At 33.9% G+C, this 22,568-nt stretch overlaps 1 protein-coding gene across 1 annotated transcript; it reads right to left on the bottom strand.

The window, feature by feature from the left end:
• Positions 1-1,525: 1,525 nt before the first annotated feature.
• LOC112035887 (30-kDa cleavage and polyadenylation specificity factor 30) lies at positions 1,526-12,489 on the bottom strand (the record flags this gene model as incomplete). The annotated part of the gene is given in 6 exon segments (XM_065773517.1): positions 1,526-1,612; positions 4,174-4,242; positions 4,826-4,936; positions 5,094-5,256; positions 10,535-10,927; positions 11,733-12,489. Coding segments are annotated over 6 exon segments (1,287 nt in total), but the record flags the coding sequence as incomplete, so codon positions are not given.
• Between the last annotated feature and the right edge of the window lie 10,079 nt (positions 12,490-22,568).

Here is a 22,568-nt window from a genome sequence, read left to right as displayed (position 1 = left end):
CACACAAGATGCCTTGATGAGTTTTGTTTAAAGTGTTTCAAAAATACAGGTTGTCAAAGTCTACTTATCATAAGCTCTCTTCTTGCAAAGTTTTTCAAGAGTTTATGTTAGGATAGATTTTATTGTATTCAACAAGTGAATATGAGTTGAGTGATTTATGACTTCTCTCATATGCTCATTTGTTTGTTGTGGTTTTGTCACGGATTGTCATAGGGGGAGATTGTTAGGACATATATGTTTTAACTTGTTTAAGAACATATGTCACTTAGTTATGTATATTGGCTAATCCTTTGACAAAACGCACTTTGCTTGTAATTGGGTAGTTCTAGGTATTTTTAATACTTCAAGAAACAATGTTTCAAGGTCAAGTGTTGAAGTCATCAAGTCTGTCCAAGAGAAAGCAAGTTGAAGTGCAAAATTTTAAAGCTCGACACCTCTCGACAGCTACCTCGACACCTGCTATCTGTCGAGATTTAAAAAGTCAGATTTCCAATCTGATTTTCTTGGGATCCGTGAATATGTTTTTGGGCCTTTTTTCTTCTAACCCCCCCCCCCCCCCCCCCCCCCCCCCCGGCCACAAAGTGGCATGGGTAGAGTTCAACCGCACCTTTCTCCATCCATACTGCAATGCATCGTTCTGTATTTTCATTCTACAGGAGCCAATGCATTGCTCTTATTTCTGCTCACTCACTAGCTCAATGCCTATTGCAAGGGAAACAAACTAGCAACATTGGGATTGGCTTATATCACCATCTTCTATATGTTCTCTCTTATTTCATACAAGACTGCAAACTGAGAGATTGCATCTCCTTTCACTGTAGATAATTGCTGTGTCATGGACATTACTCTTGTTGAAGTAATTTGTCTTTGACTTTTGACTTGGTGTTTTCATTTCTATCCATCCTTTATTAATAACTTTTAAAAAAAATAGATAGTTGTGAAAATGAGAGGGTTTGAAGTTTGAACACAAAATATATGTATTTCAACATACCAAAATCCAGTAGCTTATGTGCAACAATAACTAAACACTTTCATCTACACACAGTTAGGACGTGTTCAGTTACTGAGAATTTCAAACCTTGAGAGTTTTAAACTCACAAAAATTAGAATGCATTAGAATTGACATATATACTGCTTGGATATACTTAGAATTCGAATTTATATCATATTTTAGACAAACTATACATATATATATACGTTTCATTTTCTAAAATTAACTCAATATAGTTAGTTTTGAAAAGGGGGGTTGATATAAGTGTTGCACTAATAATTCACACAAAGAAACGACATGCAAGAATTGACATTCCATAACTAGAAAGCAGAAATTAAAACTCACAAATTATGGGAATTGAGATGTTCATTGTCAAAACAACAAACAAATTATTTGGAGATTAAAAATTCATATCCTAATTAAGAGTACACCCTCATTTCACTCCATTTCCTTTTCTGGTTTAATTATCTTCTTTTTCTGAAACCTACTAATTACTATGTTGCATCCCAAAAGGAGTCAAAAAAAAAAACATACCATAAGTTCACTATCTGGCTCAAGATAAAGCAAGGAAGCCAACTGCTCACCAACAGAAGGCTCTAGCTCCTGACAGTCTCTACTTATCTGCAATGACAAAAGCATAACAATGAGATAAGTTGAAGCTCATTTTAATACATGGCTACAAGATATGGAATCTCACAAGCCAAATATACATTGGGACTAGAAATTATAGCAAGTAAAAGCAAGGGGTGAAACTGCATACAAGATTGGTACAAACATGGAGAGTTACATGGTTAATTTACAATATCGCTTTGCAGAAGTCATCCTCAATCCAACTTCCAGTGAGTCCACCATTGCAATATGCACTAGATTTTGAAACTCTATGGTATAATTGTCAATAGAATTGGAAACTTTTAAGGCCTTCATGCATTTTAGTTTCCGCCCTTGGTATAAACTGTCATGTGTTTACTGTAATCATAAAAAGCCATGGCCCTCTTTTGCTATTTAATTTAATACTTATTTAAATATTAATAAAATGGTTAAAAGTTTATGGGTTCCCCCATTGTCTTAGTGAGATAATGACCCATCTTTAACATGAATGAACCTGAATTAGTTCCAACCAATTCAGTTAGCACTTAATGTGTCAAAATATCAAGTGGTAATTTCAACAGTGTTCTATCATAATGGCAAAGGTACCATGTCAGTGTGTATAAATTCTAAATTGTTAAATCAGTAACAGTAAAAATACGTACAAATTCCAAATTCTTAGGGCAGAAGCTTTGCTTTTTTGATTTTTTTCTAAATAAAGTATTTTATTACCTATCAAAAAAATAAAAAGTGTCCCTTGTGGGCTTTGTCCCACATTGCTAAGGTAGGCGTTGAATCTTGGCTTTATTTTTTTTTTATACATGAACCATAGCTTTATAAGTGCCTAAGCTACCTTGGTACTTTAGTGTACTCCTTTTGGGGTTGATTTGGGGCTTACACCTATAAGGTCTCCATTTTCTCCTGTCATTCTCCTTAATTGCTTAGCAAAATAAAATCTCCCTCCAACTTTTCATGACAATTTGGTGAGAGGAGTAGGACTTTGATAGTGTCGAGCTTCTTTTTTTCTTTTTTCTTTCTAATAAGTAATAAAAGTTTTATTGATAGCAAAAGTGCGATGTGTTTACAATTGTAAACTCACAGCAATGAAAAAAAAAATACATTCAAATCAAAAGGGAAATCTAACAGAAATAATGAAATCAGACAAGAAAATACAATGTGTGAAACCTCAACAGAAATAATGTAATCAAGACTTGATTTTTTAGATCATTGTATGATCGGATGACTGCTTTAGGAATTGTCCATTTCATGTGTTTCTTAAAATTGATTTAGTATTAAATCAACTAATAAGAAGGCCGAGACAATAATCAGAAAATTGTTAATACCCATCTTGCCCCCCACACCCTTTTTTTAAAAAACTTTTTTACTATAAGGATTGAAAGGTATATCACTCTCTAAAAAAAGAAAATTCATTAGTAGGACCTCTTGAAAGAATATTTAGATTTTTTTTTTTTTTATATAAGTAATTAACTTCATTGGAAAAAAAATAAAAAATAAACAGAATAAAAAATCCAATAACACAGGCAGTGTGCAAAAGAAACAAGAAAAACATTTGAAAGAATACCAAGAGAAACAAGAAAACAAATTGAGAGAATATTTAGATTATAAAGTTATTATCTAAATGAAGTTACAAACTAGTTCATAGCCAATGGCAACAACTCCACTCAATTTCTTTTTATCGGATGTGAATTTTTACAAATCTACTATTGGATTACATTTTCTTCTTATATTCTTTATGTTTGCAAAATTTCCAAAAGATCAATAGTTATGTTATCAATCGAATGTTTAAATTTCAAGTTTTTGTAGTCTATAATTATGCATAAAAAAATAAGTTTATGGATCAAATAATAAATAACATCCAATTGGCATGAAAGTTCACATGCGTCATGTGCGTTAAGAACATAAAAAATATGCAATCCAACAATTAGATTTTCAAAAAACGTAGTCATGTTAATTTTTTTTAGTAGGAATTGTAGCCCTTGGCTACAAACTAGTTTGTACCCAAACTTTGTCCTATCTAATTACTTTTAGATGTGCTTTCAAACACTTTGATGCTTCTTATTTATTATTTAAACCTAACATTAACATAAAATCTACCCAAAATTATATTTTTATTACTTAATTAATCACCTCCCTGGTATTGTATCCTAATTTTCAAGAATTGCCGTGTAACCATGTCCATATCCTGTGTATGTGTATCTGCATCCTAGCATATGTTTGTGTCTGTCTGTGCATGTGTGAGTGTGCTCTAGGTCAGGTGAGAATCAAATTACTAAATCAAATCTCCATGTGAGGTTGGGTACAGCCAGGGTCAAGCCATGATGATGCACTTATCTCTATAGTTTGGCCTAGCTCCAACTTGGTCGTGGTTCAAGCATTAAAAGAAAACAAGTAGATGGAAAAGGAAGAAGAAGACAAAGAATAAAAAATTAAAAAATAATTTTTTAAAAAAAAAGATGCTGCAGCAGCAAAAAGAACAGAAACCAATTCTCATCATAGCCATCAGTCATCTTTATAAATAAAAAATTAAAAACAAAGAGAGAGAGAGAGAGAGAGAGAGAAGAGGCTCAAAATAATACCTTCACTGGTAAGTTCTCATTGTATGGATTCCTTAGATGGCGAGTTTTGTGGAAGGATAGTTCACATAACTGCATATAAGAAATTGCAAATGGAATGACAACTTTTTATTTGTTCTACGTAGAAATGTACATAAAGCAATTAATACATGTAGCTTATTCAGTTTTATGCCCCATAATCTTTACCTGGTATCCAAATTAGGATACTGACTTCAAACATAATTTCAACCAAATGCCAAAAGTTCAGACATCCCACATAGATTTTCCTTTACATTAGAAGCATCAAAAAAACCAGCTCTGGTATTATATGTAATGCACAATATCTTGGAAGCTCCTTGCTTGTATAATACATGAATAAATCTCTTAAAATAAGTGCATTTATCAGTAACAAGAATCTCCAGGAAAACAACAACAAAACCAAGCTCCTCTAACAAGACCCTACCAAATTTTTGGAACTCAAATTGACTTGAAAAGAGAAATAGAACAAAATAAATTAAAATACACTTGGGTCATTTGATGGGGTGTACAGAAGCCTCGTCAGGACCATGGTTTTTGTCATCATTTACAGCAGAAGAATTTTTGGAACCAAGAAAACCTTTTGGGGAAAAAAATGCCTGACATCTATCAGTACCATTAAAATGAAAAGAAATGGTACCTTTAACCATTTGACAGAGAAATTCCGCCCATAATGGGCAGTTCCGTGTGCATATTTCCAATTGCCCCCACCAACAGACCCACCAATTCTGGATGTCATCTTTGCACAACCCTGACAAAATATAGACAACTTTGCAGTTACCTCAAACAGACAACTGAGATCCGGACTGACCAGATAGAATTGACAACCTAGTATGTAATGATCGAGAACCACAGAGGTCTAGAGCACAGATTAATTAGTTTTGTAGGATGCTAAATCTGAAATCTACCTGGAAATGTCGAGTTCGGTTGACTGAGAAAATCAGAATGACATTTTCAGTGGAGTCAAAAGCTTCATTCAGTTTAGCTTCATTGCTCCTTTGAGTTGCCCACACACCTTGTTGTACAGATAATTCCAAATTTTCACGGTTGCAACTTTTAACAATAAAATACCTGGGTATGCATGTTAGAAAAGGAATTAGATCCAAATTCATAATATCCCATCTAAATAAACAAACAGGTGTTTTAACCAGAAAGAAAATAATATATGGCCATCAAACTTAAAATAAAATCACATATTAACAGTTTTGAAATTGACTGTTAGTTGAATCAAGGAAAAACCTTTCCAGCATTAAATCTCTAAGCCTACATCATAGTACAGCAAGCCCTCAAAACCAATAAAACAGGTCTAGAGGTATATGGTTCATAACAACAGCTAGATGACATATAATTGAAAAAATTAAAATAAAAATAAAAAAGCTAGTTGAATATGGTCTAGTAGCATAAACAAGCATGCTAACCACAAAAGGCATATCTTTTCCAATTATAGCAAGACAAAAAGTCATTCCCAGCATACAAGACTTCACTTCTACTTGTCTGGTAGAGGTGATTAGTAGGCAGCCTTACAAATACAATCCAAACAGCATTATCTTTCCCAAGGAGAATTAAACGCAATTGAGTTATGTGTTTGAATTTAATTAAGGAACCTAATTTACTGCATCTAAGGTACTATACCTAAATTTTACCCTATTTTAAAATAACCAACTTTTATTTTATTTTTCACACATTTAGCAAATAAGCTACAAAATATAGAGGATGCCAGACTTGTAATTCTATTCCATCCAATTATGAATTCCAACAATTGTACCGGACCACTTGAAAGGTTGAAGCACCATGACTCACCCAAAAGAGAGAGAGAGAGAGCAAGAGGAAGAAGAAGAATCAGCCCCGCCACCGGTAATGAGGGACCTACTTTGGAGTGGCTGATTCCTAAACTTGAACCTCCAATACATTGCCTGGGTGGAGGGCACTTGCCATCACACCAAGGTCCAACCTCTTCTCATTTAGAGCTAGATGGTCCATCAAATTACAGGTGAATTTAAAACATTAGATGCATAGGAATGTAGTGTAAACTAGAACCTCATAGCATGGTCAAAAGAAATTATTAATATAACAAAAGTACATACTCATACAAAAGTAAGGAGTAAGATACTGGTGATACTTAGAAACAAAACTGGCTAGAAATTCTTCTGCTTCATATTTATTTTATTGTGATAACTATATTTTTTTATCAGTAAGTTACATACAGACCTAGTTGGGTTGAACACGTGACTTTACTCTACACCATGTCTTTACAAGCAGACAAGGTATCATTTGAGCTAGAGTTCATTGGCTGCATTGCGATAATGGTACCTAATATTGCCACAAAATTTGGATAATCTTCTCAAGGGAGAACCGCATAACACCAACATCATATCCTTGCAATCGAGAGTGATAACAAAATTCTACTAGGTTCTGTAAAATACATGACAAAGCCATGTAGAATCCCAATTCTATTATCATCCAAACTCCCTAATCAGGGAAAAACCCCCTCCAAATGGCCCTTTAGACCAGTTGCATTCTTTAAGAAATACAGAATTAATTTTACTTCCTACTTTTCTTAAGTATTTTCAGCAAGAAATAAAAGGTAATGCCCAAGTACTCACACAACACAGAAATAAACTATACCATAACAACAATCAGCAGCTGATTAAGTTATGAGCTTTATGAAATTGATAAGGGATATTGAATAACCAAATCTTGGATCAACTTAAAACCAGGAGAGTAATATGTTGTCTTCAATTTGTGAAGCAAATGCCCTCAAAATGCCTGTTTCAACTACTTCACATCAGGCAAAGTAGCACCGACCTGCAGTCTACACCAAACCAAACCTCACAAATATAATCCAACTAATACCTGACAAGGCAAACAGAAAATCTTTTTTTCCCCCCACCATATCAGGTAAGCAAGGACTTAAACACAGGACCTAGGACTTGTCATGCCAAGGCCTCAACACCCAAGCTGGGTGGGTTAAGGCAAAAACACCAAATCTTAGCTGTTGAAAAGCATTGCATGGCTTTTTTTATGGTACTTCACAGTAGCAATTCCAAATCTTCAGGCCACTCCACTTATCCCCTTCCTACATTACCACCAAAAATAAAAACCCTTACAAAAGGCATAAATGTAAGAATTAGTTCTCTTATCACTCCGCACATCCAAATACCTCTTGACATCTATTTGATCAACTCAAATGTCATCTCTGTTTCACTTTCTATTCTATAGAAGTAAGTCATCATTTTTTCTTCATCTCTTATAACTCCTACAGTAATGTCATTTCAAAAAATGCTCACCCAAATCCTTCTCTAAATTTAAGCATTTTTTTGTTGAGTTACAAGCACCTGGTGGGTTTGAGCACCCACCCCCCGACCTCATCCTCCCCACACACTTATGAGAGAAAAAAGTGCCATTTGAGCCAAGGCTCATCGGTAAGACTTGGCAGAAAATGAATTTTACTTTCCTGCTAAATAATAGGAACAAAACCAATGACTAACCATCTACATGATCTCCTTTGAAAACAATTCTAAAAAATTTTCAAAGTGCCAAGATCCTCCACAGGATGCCAAATTTAAGCAAAAAGAAACATGCACTCAGACAAGGTGTCCAAGGTGCATAATCATCCATGTCCAAATAAAAAGAGCCTAGTAGTTCAATTGACACCTCCCGGTGTTTCTAACAAAGACGTCCAGGGTTCAAATTCCACTCCCCCGTATAACTATCAAAAAATCATCCATGTCCAAATAAACTAGACACCTAGTCAGCTCAACAAAATAGGAAACCATTGGGTTTTTTCCTTTTTCCCCCTTTTCTCTATAGCTATTCCCACATTCTTACTCAGTACATCAATAAAATTGTAATCTCAATGTTCTTGCCTTTCCTATCTTGCTAAAGCATCTCTCGAGCACAATAAGCAATTAAGGTTTTGTAGTTTTATTAATTTTATAAAAAGAATGTTATCAGAAAACAGCATTCTCCAATAAAAAATCACCTGAAATAAACTCACAAAGAAAGGATCCAATACAAGCAATAGAATTAGATAAAAATACTGCTTAGTTATTAGTTACCAAAGAATTCAAACACCTAATCTCTCAACCAAAACAGAGCAGGCCCAAAAAAAGTGAACAGTCAAGTGTCAAACCCATTGATGTAGGATTTTCCCTAAAAGAGGGCAGAGGGGAACAAAGAATGAGAAAGGGTGTTAGCACCTACTATATCTCCATCAAGCCAGTGATTAATCATCTCATATATCCATCCAAAAAAATATTAGTCAGACATTTATTTGAGACACCTTTAATTACTAAATTTTACAAAATCACATGTTTGGCAAACCCTCATAGCTTATAGTAAGCACGTTCCTTCCAACAAAAGGTCTATCATATTCCCTTCAACTACTTAATTTAGTAACCTAAGTGAACATAAGTCCCACAGTTGATATACCACACACTAACAAATCAATAGTAGAAATCTATTATGATGTAACATAAGCAAAACAAAATATTCTAGAGTAGAGAAAAACACAAATCTTGTCAAGCATTATTAGCAAAACTCAATAGAATTTATCCAAATCAATACTGGACATGTGTCATTGATCTAATCCTAGATCTTGTGATAATAGGTACCAGAAATGAGATGAATCAATATAAGTTTTTTAGCATGCATAACATGGTCCTTGGTGGCTTTAACCCTTATCGAAGATGTAAATGTTACTTCTTCTACAAACTATACATTCACACACAACGTATATATGCATATATATACATGTCATATATATATATATATATATGACTTAGTATACTGAAATATATTTTAAAAGGCTAAAGAGTAAAGAATGAACCCCAAGCACACAAGACACCATTTGATATAGATCAATACAACTCGGACTCATATGGAATTGAACACAAGAAATAACCCTCCACCACTATTTTATTTTTCTTTTTCTTTTTCTTTTTTTTTTTGGCTAGGTAAATAGGGGGAGGGGGGCTAGTGGGGTTTGAACCCCCAGTGCCAAAGCACCACAAAAGATGCTGGAACCACTGGGGTATCCCTTGAACCCCACTAATAGCACCTTTATGGCAAAACGAGATGCTATTTGGTCTAAAGATCATTAGCATGACAGGCATAAAACTCATAATAGATGCACTAACAAAAACATAAAAGCAAAAGAGAATAGGGAAAAATTTAGATACAATTTCTTAGGTGTTGTACCTTAGGCTCCTTATTTGAATTCAACTATATGGCTGCATTGACCAATAGAGCACAAGATGTTTTATCTTCCCCAAAGGCAATTAAATTCAACTATGTGGCTCTTTGGTCTATGCAGCCACAGTTGAATTTAATTGGGAAAACTAAAGTATAGCACCTAAGGAACTATACCTGAGTCTTGTCAAAAAGAATATAGCATCAACAAGAAGCTCCGCATTCCAATTAAAGTTTGATATATTACTGACAGCAACACATTTAACCCCAAGGAAAGACATTAAGGCACTCAAAAGGCGTCAGCCACAGGAATCAAGACACAACAGCGGCTGATATGCAGTTAAGGCATTTTCCATGAGCATCACTAAGATGGATTGCTCAAGGCACATGCCATAAATGCTACTTGAAATATAGCTTTATGGACCTTTAAAACAACATATTCTGCCTCACAAAATAAAATAAAATTTATCAAATGATGGCAACGACAACAGCAACCAAGCCCAGGCCACCTATGGATACTCAACAAATTAGTTTGGGTTGCCACATGTATGCTTTTCTGCCTATCAGATGATAGCAAATTAATCAAAAAATACATTTTCCCAAAACTTCTGCTTACCTTCATATTAGTGTTGCTAATCACTTTTTTTAATAAAATAAAAAAATAAAAGAAAAAATTCACATAAAAAGACCATTCCAAGTCCCTAGACAAAACTTTAGACCGGGAAGCTATCACAGTTGTTTGCTTTCCTCTAAGATGCCCCAAGCAACTTATCCAAAAACAAATCCCCAGCAAACAAAAATTACAATGATGAAGTACACTGCATAAGACAAGAAGCAAATCCACAAATCATATGGTGTTTACTTTACTTTTAGATGCCCGAAGAAACAAAAATTATTATAATTAAGTACACTCCATAAAATGAGAAGCAAATCCATACATATAATGGTGAAAATGAGAACAGTACAACATAAAATGTGTATAAAAATCTAAATTAACTAACATAAGCTTAAGGGAGGCTGATTACAGCTGTTAAACATGGACAGAATTCTTTTGGGCATTTTATTGGTTGAAAGATGAGCCCTTCATGACGACGCCCATATAAATATACAAAAACTTCTTTACAAAACCTAATGAAAGACCTCAGATCTCTGAACAAACCTAGATATTCCTTGAGGCAAAGGTGTAGCAGTTCTGTTTGTCTGATTAGGCAATCCATTTGGAACAATTTGTATCTGGTTCTGGCTGACCTGCTGTTGGGACTGCTGCTGCTGCAACTGCTGCTGCTGCTGGACATTAGCAGACTCGATCGTTGAAGATTTTCCAACCACACCTTGATTGACAGTGTTGGGACCTTGTGGAAACTGAGTTTTTTCGGCTTGTTGAGAGAAACCAGCATTCCGTTGTTGAAAAAATTTGTTCGAAGAGTTGTAATTGTAAGAATTTAAATGCTGAATCTTCTGAAGGACCTCTTCAACGGTAGGTGGAGGTCCGGGCATTTTTGCATGCCTATACCGACAATCAGGACCATTTGGACAAAAACCCAACTTGTACCTGTAGTTACAGAATACCCCAATTAAGTAAACAACTTCCATGCCCTTATTATCATACTGGTTCTTTGTCTCAACATGATATACAAAATTAACCCAAATTAACATGTAGCATATTACAAAACAAAGATTTCCAGCTTTTCATAATGCAGTACCATTGATTAATATGAATTTCACAATCAGACCACAGTATATATACTGGAAACTGTAAACCAATATTACAGCATACACATTCTTGTAACTCCCCCTTCCGCACACTTTTTATACTACAGAACACAGATTTCACACCTACAATATACACATAGCCAAAATACACCGTCAGTACCTAAATTTTAGCTTAGGAGCGATTTTAGTCCCTAAAGTTTAAAATAATTGCTTTTAATCCCTAACAAACTTAAAATGATCGCCTTTAGTCCCTAAAAAAACTTAAAAGCGATTGCTCTTAGTCCCTAGAACACATAAAATGATCACATTAAGTCCCAATTGAGCAACAACGTGTCAGTTTTTGGATTGGCTGCATCATCTAAGAGACTAAAAGCGATCAATCTAAACTTTAGAGACTAAAATCGCTAATGTACTAGGGACCAACAAAGTATTTAAGCCTCTATATATATACACTCATTCATTGAATCTTGTGCTCCCCCATCCATCTAAGATCAATTGCAAATCCCACAATTCATTCAAACATTAGCTATATACATAGCCACAAAAAAATCACAATCAAAACCGACCCATCTCAATTAAAATCACAAACTTTATAAATAGTTTTTAAAAAAAAAAAAATTACAAATACATAGATAAATACATACATGTTACACTCCTTGATATCTTCGTTGGTGTGTTTGTAAACGCAGTCCTGCTCGCGGCACTCGCCGTAGAGGCGGAAGAAGCGGCAGACGGGCATCCGCGACTTGTCGTATTGGTGGAGGAAGCCGCAGGCGTCGCCTTTCATACACAGGCTCCGCAACCAGTGACGGCACACCGTTTGCCGGAAGCTCCGCCCGCCCGGCCTATAATTGCCCGCCCCAGCCTCCCCTCCTCCTCCTCCTCCTCCTCCTCCCGATACTGCGGTGTGGCCCACGGCGATAACGTTGGTGTTGTTAGCGTTGTTGTTGTTGTTGTTGTTGTTGTTGGCGGCGTGGATTGCGGCTGATTCGGACTGGATTATGTGGGGCCCGGAGGTGGCCGCAGGATTGGCGGCGGTGGCGGCTGTGGGACCGGCATCGAGGCCGCCTTCGAAGTCGAAGCTGAGGACTCCCTCCGGGTCCTCCATTAGAGAGAGAGAGATTTTTTTTGGCTTTGGTATCTGTGTTTTTTTTCTTTTTCTTTTTCTTTTGTTTGGATTGGCTAATGAATTAGGGTTTTGGGAAGTATTTAATTTTGAGTTTGAGAGAGAGAGAGAGAGTGTGTGTCTGTGTGTGTTGTGAATGGAGGGAGGAGTCACGGTTATAGGGCGGCTGGGTTTTGCAACAGTGAATTGGTGCAATTTGTAACGGCAGAGAAAGTGTGGGTTTGACGAATCCTGGATGTTGAGTTTAGCAAAAATAAATAAAAAAATAGAAAAAAAGTAACTAGCAAGACAACCTTTTAAGTAAGGAAAGGGAAACACGAACTCATCGCCTCACTGTCCCATCAAATTGTATATGACCACAACTGACCGTAATTGGTATGGTTGTAAAAATATCATTTAAGTGAGGAATTTAAATTAGAACCGCTGATAATTTATTATATAAAATTTGTTGTAAAAGATTTATAAAAATGTTGTGAACTTGTGAATGTAGTACGAAAAACACAAAATTACTTTTTTAGGATAAAATATTATTTTCACCCTTAAACTTTAACAAAAATTTATTTTTCATCTCTAAACTTAAAAAAAAATATTTTTTATCTCTAAACTTTGTAAAGAGTTTCTTCAATAATTTAGAGACAAAAATTTGGATTAAAAAAGAACTTTTTTCAATAGTTTAAAGATAAAATCGAACTTTTAGTAAAGTTTAAGAATATAAATAAAATATTTTCAATAGTTTAACGATAAAAGTGAAATTTTTAATAGTTTTGAGACTAAAAATGAATTTCTTAAAGTTTAGAAATGAAAAAACAAACTTTTAGTAAAATTTAGGAACCAAAATAGTATTTTACCTTTTTATTTGATAAAAAAAATATTAAATTACAAAGTTTAGGATAATTTTGATTTTATCCATTAAATTTTTTAAGAATTTTAGATTTAGATTGGACCTCTAGTAGTCGTTAAGTAGCATATAGTAAGTCATCTTTACAATTGATCTAAATTTAAAACATAATGGATTCTCCAAAAAAAATTAAAAATTAAAAATTAAAACATAATCCATTGAAGAAAAAATATATATAGAACACTAGCCTCAATGCACATGCTCAGGGGCTCTTTTAATAATTTGCATTTATTATAATTTGGAATTACTACAATTTTCAACCACAAAAAATCCTTGGAGTGTGATGAGTATTATGCATTTGTCACTATTATGACAAATATTAATCTAGCCTCTTCGCATGCGCATGATTAGAAGCTTTTCTATTTTTTTTTCTTCCAAAGTACAAAACTTTTTAGTCATTATAATTCAGGGTTGATGCATTTTCCAATCACCAAAATTCCCAGATGTGTGATGAGATGTAACACAAAATATAATACATCCAGAAAATATATAAATCTCATCACACCCCTAGATAATTCGTGACTGAAAAATGCATCAACTACAAATTATGATGACTGGGAAGTTTTGTACTTTAGAAAAAAAAAATAGAAAAGTCTCTACGCACACGCAACACACGTTCTAAGAGGCTAGTTTTTCCAATAACAAAGAATGAGTGATTACGTTGATGCAGTTTAGACAAATAATAATATTTACCATTTCTTAAAAAATGTCACTTGTCCAAAATTTATAAATCACATGCTCTAGACCATGCTTTGAGGCTTTTCTATTTTTTAGTTAATATAAAAAAAAATTATATTCATTATAATTTGGGGTTTATCTGCATGGTAGTGACATTTATGTGTTTGTCAATCACTAAAATAATCATGAGTGTAATGAGATCTTACACCAAAAATTAACTCCGAAATAGCATTGAATCATTTTTTGTGTGTGGGGGTGTTTTCACTTTTTGGTTCTAGTCTGCGAGATCTCATCATATTCATGTTTTTTTTTTTTTGGTGAATTGGAATTTCATTAAACAAAAACTAAAAGGAAATACAAGAGCGAGGTAAATAACACCCCAAGCGTCTACTAGAAGTTGATACATAATACAAGAAGGTGTACTAGAATGTAATATAAGCATGTTTGACAATTTTGAGCCCTTCTTTAGCCAAAATATCCACGCAATGATTCCTCTCATGGTGAATGTGGGAGATGGGAACTTCTTCAAAATATTGGAGGAGGGACCTGCAATCAGAAATGAGAGCAATGTGAGGATGATATGAGGTGGTAGTGTCACTATGGGAATTGATAATGTTCACCACAGCTTGTGCGTCAGTTTCAATAAGAAGATATTTAATGTTGAGATTTTTGGCGAGTGCCAGGCTATCCCGAAGGCCCCAAAGATCAGCGGCAAGAGCATGGGTGAGGCCAATGCCCTTGTTGAAGCTAGCAACCCAAGCACCTTTGGAGTCTCTGATCAAGCCTCCTGCCGAGGCCATACCGAGGCTACCACAGGCAGATTCGTCAGTGTTGAGTTTGAAGAAACCTGTAAGGGGAGGTGTCAAACCCATGTTAACCACAGTATTTTTCACAAGAGGATTTTGAGATGGGAGGGTGTAGAAAGTATTGAGGCTGAGGGCTTTAATTTTTTAAAGGATGGGCTGGATCATAAAAGGTTGCCCCTCCATGACAAGCTTGTTTCAAGTTGACCAAATGGACTACACTGCGAGAGGAAAGGAGTACTTACAAGGGACCTGGGGAAGGAGTGGAGTGTTGGATGTTGAGGTAGGCATAAGCTTGATCCAGTCAGGAAGGTCGAGATTAAAGAAATCAGGTGGGAAGTTCATATTTGAAAGCTCATGCCAGATGGGTTGGATGGTGGGGCAGTCATGAAGAACGTGGAGTGTGGTTTCAACTCCTGAATCATGTTTAGCAAACAAATAAATGTCACTGGCAAACATAAACCACAAATTATAATGAATATAAATTTTTTTATATCAACCAAAAAAAAAGCTTTAAGTAATAAAAGTACAACTATTAACCTAAAAAAAATACAATAATAATGGAGAAAGCAGGAAGACCAGGATAAGTAAAAGAATAGCCCCCAACATTTTCCCTTCCATCTCCCTCTCGTACTCAGTAAATCTCTCTAAGATTCAAATGGTATTTTACATCTTAAATCCACCATCACATAGAAGCCCTTGCAAAAAATCAGAGTACCCAAACCTCACATAGCAATAAAAAAAGCATGATCTCACCCAGAATGTGCTCAAATCAATAGTGCATCAAAAAGCCATAGACCTACTAAAATGAACACTTCAACAGCAATAGCAAGCAAAAAAAATTCCCTTTTCTCTCACTCTGTCTCTCGTCCGTTTGGTTGGAGGGGTAGAAAAGTAGGAGGATAGAAAATGAAGAAGGGATAGGAAAGTGTGAAGATAGAGAAGTGTAAAGATAGAAAAGATTTAATTTTCTCTCATATATATTTGGTTGGGACTTGGGACTTGGGAGGATAGAAAAGTGAAGAAATTGAAAACTATTAAAAATAAAGTTGGTATAAATTTACAATTATGTCCCCCATTAAATAAAACAAAAGGTAATACAATTTTTTATACACATTTATTTATTTAAAAAATTATTTATGGACATTACACTTTTTTTTTTTTTTTAAGGTACAAGCCAGATCAGAAAACTGGTGAAAAAAGAGAAAGGAAAGTTATAAAAACAAAGGAAAGAAAAAGAAAAAAAGTAAGATGAAAAATTCTATACAAATCAAAATAGATTCTAAATTCACAAAAAAATAATATTTTACCATCAGGCAGGCACAACATTCAACATCAAACAACATTATAAATAAGGCCAATTCATACAATAAGTAGTAGTAAATTACCATAGCAGCCCTAGTGCTGCTGAGAATAATGTCAAAGGAAGCAACTCTTTCCACCCTCCCGTCATTCCTTAATTGCTTGATGGATCATCAAGCGTGTTCAGTGTGGTTGAATCAGAAAACATAGCAACAACAACAATTAGGACAACTATCAAACAATTCCAAACAATAGAATCATGGTTACATAGCCAACACCTCACCAATGGAGTGGACATGGACATGCAAAGGAGTTTGGTAAAAGATATATATGTGTTAATAGGATAAGAGACCCACCGTTGTTAAGAAATTTTGACAAAATATAACATACCCAAGTCAAGTCGATCTCTTGTTATGCGAAAATCCCCAAATGGTAATGACAATAGATAATAGTATAAAACAAATAGATGTCTAAAGATCAGTAGAAAAAAAAAATTAAAATAATTGGATCACTCACCAACATTGTAGTGGCTATTAATCTAATTAGGTGGAGAGGAAATAAGGATGGCCAAATTTTTGTCAAAATGCTAACCTTAGCAATAATGCGTTGGAATAACAAATAGAGCTCTAGTTTTCTGTTCTTTTTCACAATTTCTCGTTAGCCAAACAAGAAACAAAGGAAACGTAGTTTTAAGCAAGTGAAAGAGAGACCACCGCACACCCTTGGTGCAACGGTCACTCTACAAGTATAAGTGTTTGTAAAGTGTGAGGGGGGAAAGGACCGAAGTTCAAGTCTCCAGGAGGGAACTTCACACACATATACACTTAAATTAGGTTAGAGTAGAATTTCTATCTTGTATAATAATAATAAAATAAAATAAAGCAAGTGAAAGAGAATACCGTTTCAAAGCGAACAATTCATTAGTATCAACGTAATAATCTTAGAATATGAACCATATAAAAAGGGATTAGGATTTTGGAAGTTATGTTTAGTTAAAATTTGAATTTGAGGATAAGAATCATACTAAAAGTTATTAGGATTGTGGAAGTTATGTTTAATTTAAAATTTGAAATTAAATTTCTATACTGATGGGGAGTGGTTTTCTTTTTGTAATTGTACGTTAGAGTGATTTGTTCAGATAGAATCATAGACATGGATTAAGGGGAGAGTGATCCTATTTTGTAGACATGTATTTTTAATGGGTTATCTCCAAGTTTTGTCACCGCTTAAACTTTGAGTATAGGGGTATTTTGAACCACAAAAAAAATCTAGTTCAAGGTGGGGAATCCTCTTATCTATACTACTAGCCTCATGACACGTGCTTCGCACATGCAATGAAGATTTTTTTTTTAGTGGTCCTATTTTGTAGCAAAAAAAAAAAACTTGTGTTTTTATTATATATATATATATAATTTTTATTTTGAGAATCTAATTTATAAGTGGATAAAATAATTTGAAAATTAGCAGGAGAATGACCTTATTTTTTAGGCAATGTTTTAATAGAAGTTAGAGTTGTATTTTTACCGGATTGTCATTTAGTTTTATCTCTACTTAAACATAGAGATGTAGAGACATTTTTTAACCCAAAAAAAAAAAAATGAGAATCCTAAACAAGGAAGCCCTTTAAATAGTAGTAGTGTGTGTGTATATATATATATATATATATCAATGACCAACAGAACAAGATTGAACAATCTGTCCAATTATATTTCTCAACTAATTTTCCAACACAAACAGTCCTATGCATATTGACTGTAATGTATACAGCAGCAACAGTGTTTAGACACATTGAATCAGTAAAGTTGGCCACCTATATACCACTTTGATATCATCCGATAAAATCATCAAAGTTACGATTTCACAATCGCTTCTCTTCGACCGGTAGATAAACACCACTTAAAAAAAAAAAAGAAAAAAAAAAAAAAAAAAAAAAAAAAAAAAAAAAATCCTATAAACGAAAGCAACAGTAATTGGAAGACACGATTAAATCCTTTCTCATAAATATATGCTGGGGCAGCTCCACTTGGAGCCCGGGGATTCAACCCCCTGGGCTAGCCCCAAAAAAATTATATAATATATATATATATATAATATATATATATATAATATATATTTGGATTTGAGTTTTGACCCCTAAAATAAATTTTTGAACACTTTGACCCTATATTTTTTTTATGCCCAACTAAAATAAGTTTGAATATGATTCTCTTAACAATATATTGGTATTCTCAAAAAAAAAAATTTATATATATATATATTTATTGGTCTTTTTAAACATAAAAAATAAAAAATAAATAAAAAAATAACTATTGGGTTATAGATTGTTCCCAGTTAATTAATTCAATTACCCAAGTTAATTAATTAGGTCAAATTACATGCAAATCGTAGAGGTATCAACAAATCACCAAATAAACTAATATGCAATGAAAATTAAATGATGCAGTGATTTGTTGGTAAATGGGGAAAACCTCTGACAAAGCAAAAATCTCACCAGGTGATTTTCAAGTCACCACTCTTAATAATCCACTAATAAAAAACAAGCGGATACAAGTATATGGAATCTTACAACTACCATGGACTATCCCAAATACCAACTTACAGTTGAACATTTGCTCCAATTCCCAATTGGACTTGATCATGTAGAAGACTTCTTCCTTTGCACGAATCCCAATACGTGACTAACTCCACAGCAACCCTTTGATTGTTGCAGTTGATTTGCAACAATTTCATATAGAAATACCAATAAGATCTTCAATATTGGTGTTAGAGACTTTGCTTTGTTATAGAACCTAGTGGTGGCTCTAGATTTTTTTAGGGTGATCACTAACAAATTTAAATTATACAAAATCTAATAAAGCAATAACTTGAATATTTGCTACAATTGTGAGTCGAGTCACTAAGAAGAGTAAAATTGTTGTGACTGCAAAGCCAAAAAAAATATAACTGTCGTCACCTTCAAGGAGAACTGACAACCACAATATTTTTTTTGGTACTATTTTTTAGGGAAAAATGAAATTAGAGATTATTTTTATTGAAAAAGTTGAACAAGCTACAAATTTAAATGTTCAACGATTTTTATCTTTTTGTTTTGTAGTAGGCTTTTTATTGAATAATTAGATCACTTGTTGTTGTTTGGTCTTATCTTATTTTTGTTTGGCTTATGCTTGTTGTTATTTGGGCTAGTATTTATAGTTGTTATTTAAGTTTTTTTTTTTTTTTTTAATTTTATAAAAGGGATTTGAAAATTTTTAGGAGTCAGTGGGTCAGCTTTTAGGAGTCGGTGGGTTGGGTTGGATTATAAAAAAATTTTTAATAATGGGTCGGGTTGGGTTTGGGTCATAACAATCACAAACCCACCTAACTGGACCCTACTCGTCTATTTATTTAAAATTTAAAATTATATATATTTAAAAATGTATTATATAATTAAAAAAAATTCCCCCAATTTGGCTCTTCCTATATAAAACTTAATTACCTTGCAAATCCTAACAATCTTATTTCTCTCTTTGCCGCCTCCCACTCCCGCGCTCCCACTCCACTCCTATTTGTTTATAACTAAATTGGGATACTGGTTCATGTATATTTTGTTTATCAACTCAAGTGGTAGGTGGGATATATTTTTTTCTACTCAATTTAATAATAATAGTAATAATTTTTTTTTAAAAAATTGTCCAACTCATGTGTTCAACTTGACCCAACCCGATCCATATGGGTTGGGTTGAAAAATCTCTTCAACCCGACCCAACCCAACTCATGCACACCCCTACGTCTAGTGTTCCACATGGATTAAATATAAGGTTAACCATATGTTTATAAGCTATTGGACACCCTTTCCTTGCAAACTGGTTTCAAGAGTGAGTTCTACCCATAAGTTTGTAACATTTGAGTGTTTATTAAATTATAGGTAATGACAAATGTTTTAAAATTATGGATTTCGAATCTGGGTTTTCAACAGATTTTTTGCATGAGTGGCGTTGAAGTTTTGATATTGCAGATTGAACCTGGCTAGTGGTGGGTTGTGGCTGCCATGGCGGTGGTGGTGGTTGATGGTGGTTGTTGTGGCTGGTAGTGTTGGTCTATTTTAATAGGTTTTGTGGTGGGTTGTAGATGACGGTGGTTATTGTTGTGGCAGTGGTAGTGGTTTTGTTTTGTGTTTTTCTTTGGGGTGTGGGTTGTGGCTGCCACGGTGATGGTGAACGTGGGTAGTGGTGGTTGGTTGATATGAATTTTTTTGGGAGAAGTTTTATTTTATTTTATTCAAGGGGAAATGCTAACCAATGCCCCGGTTTATGAACTATTTTTAGAAACATTTTATTGAGAGAATGATAAAATAATAAATATTGTTAACAACTTTTTATATTTCCCATGAAAGTGGTATCAAAACTTTCCTATTATGGTTTATTAACAATTGCCCTAAGGGTATCCATTAACATAACCCTATATTTTTTTAATGTGATGAATATAAAAATAAAACCTTTGATGTTAGGTGTATTGTAAAATAAGTTGTTAAAATAAATAAAATGGTCTTTTTGAGTTGTTGAATGCTAAATTTTTTAAGAGTTTTGCTGTCAATGCTCTAAAAATTTTATAGTGAATTGTATAGTTTATTTATTCCTAAAAGGGTGAATTGCAGGCTACACCTCTAAAGTTTGGGAGAATTTGGATTTTACATCGTGAAGTTTTAGAATTTGGATTTTACCCCTGTGTTTGGATTTTTACACCCTGACGTTTCAAATTTTGAATTTTACCCATAAAATTTGGAGGTGTTTGGATTTTACTTCCTTAAATTTAAAGGATTTTACACCCTGTAAAATTCAAACACCCCTAAACTTTATGAGGTAAAATTCAAATTCTGAAATTTAAGGGTGTAAAATCCAAATACCCGCAAATTTCAAGGGGTAAAATCCAAATTCTAAAACTTTAGAATGTAAAGTCCAAACACCCCAAAACTTTAGGGGTGTAGTTTACAATTCAGCCCTCCTAAAACATTCAAAGTTCAGCTAATCAATTTGATGAATTAAAAAAAATACTATAACTTGGAAATTTAATGAGGTCTACTTTCTATAGATCCTTGTTGTTTGTCTCCAATTTACAAATTATATAACCTATGTATTTAATCGTCTAAAATTTGTTATTGAAAAAACCTAATTTACTTATGCGGAAAGAATTAGAAGAGATCAATAGATGTGGTCGTGGAACCTACTCCAACTAGCTATAGCGAGGAAGATTAGTATGCAATTAGTGAACCCTAGTGTATAGATAAGATCTGTTTGAGAGTTTATTTATAATTAAAGGACCAAAAGTCCATATCAAAAGAGAATGTTAAATTCTACTTTTTATTTAATCATGAAAAGAATTTTATCATTTTTATGTTCGTAATCTTGTTATGTTATGAATGTTTAAAAATATGTTCAATGTAATATTTGAATTAATCATATTTTTATTGAAAAGAAGTTTAATAATATCAGAGTCCTATTTGAGATTGAAAACCAAAAACACAAAGCAAAAATAAAAAACAACTTGAACTAGGAAGTGAGCTTCCTTTCTGATTTTAGAACCACTCCAATGACTTGGAAGTAAGTTTCTTTTCTATTTTCCGTTTTTGGTGGAACTGGAGCAAAGGCGCCCTTAATTGTAATGCACTCTTATTTTACATTAGAATAAATAAAACTCTGCGCATATTTTTTTAGAGAAAGTGGGTGAACCCCTCCCCCCTCAAAATAAAACCCAATTCACTTCCCTACCTTTAGTCTTGCCGGCTTAGCTAAAAATTGCATTTACTTTGCGTCAAGTATAGTGCTTTGCAAACTCTCTTACCTTATGGTGAAAATACAGAATTTTCTGGTTAAGTAATAAAGAGAGATATAAACAAATGATATCATACTTCGTTTATCTTTTCATGGGTATGGAATGACGGTTGCGCTCTCTTTACAAACCACCATCATACTTCAGCTAAATATTATATGCAGTTGAAAACAAAAACTCTAGAAATTCTCTCTCAAGGGAAGTCTATGTATTAAATACAATGACTATGTGCCTGTTTGTTTCGACTTTCCTAGCCCAAAAAGCCCATTTTGAAAAAAGCAAACGTCCAAAGCCCGTTTGGTCAGTATAAAACGCAACTTTTTGGAAAAAGTTGTGCTTTGGGTTTGTGAAGAGAACGCACAAGCCATAAAAGAAGCTCAGAGGTCCATTTTGGAAAAAGTCCGTGCGCGTTGAATCTACTATCCGTTGGGTTATTGGTTTAGTTACCAAATTGCCCTCGCTTTTACTTAAAACTCTAACTTTGCCCTTTTCTCTTCTCCCTCATATTCTTGCTCCTCTATTACAAACCAACAACGGTCAAGAAAGTATCAACCAAATACAAACACAGCACCGCCCAACTATCACCTGTCTACCACCACGACCCATTTCAACATTTGATAATCCAACCACAAAATCAACAAAATCAAACCAAAAGTAACTCAAAATCAACACAAAACAACTTAAAATCAACTCAAACCCTATTGGAAAACCCATCCCAAACCCAACTTGAAATCAACCTAAAACAAAATCAATTCAAAATCAAACCAAATCCATAGAAAATCAACTCAAAATTAAACCATTAACTGAAACCCATAACCCAAACCCAAAATCAAAATCAAATACAAACTCAATGATGGCAAAGACTTAA

Source organism: Quercus suber, unplaced genomic scaffold, assembly GCF_002906115.3.
Source record: "Quercus suber isolate HL8 unplaced genomic scaffold, Cork oak 2.0 scaffold_76, whole genome shotgun sequence".
Lineage (NCBI taxonomy): Eukaryota > Viridiplantae > Streptophyta > Magnoliopsida > Fagales > Fagaceae > Quercus > Quercus suber.
The sequence above is the reverse complement of the archived record's forward strand: the minus strand, read 5'-3'. Positions and strand labels throughout refer to the sequence as shown.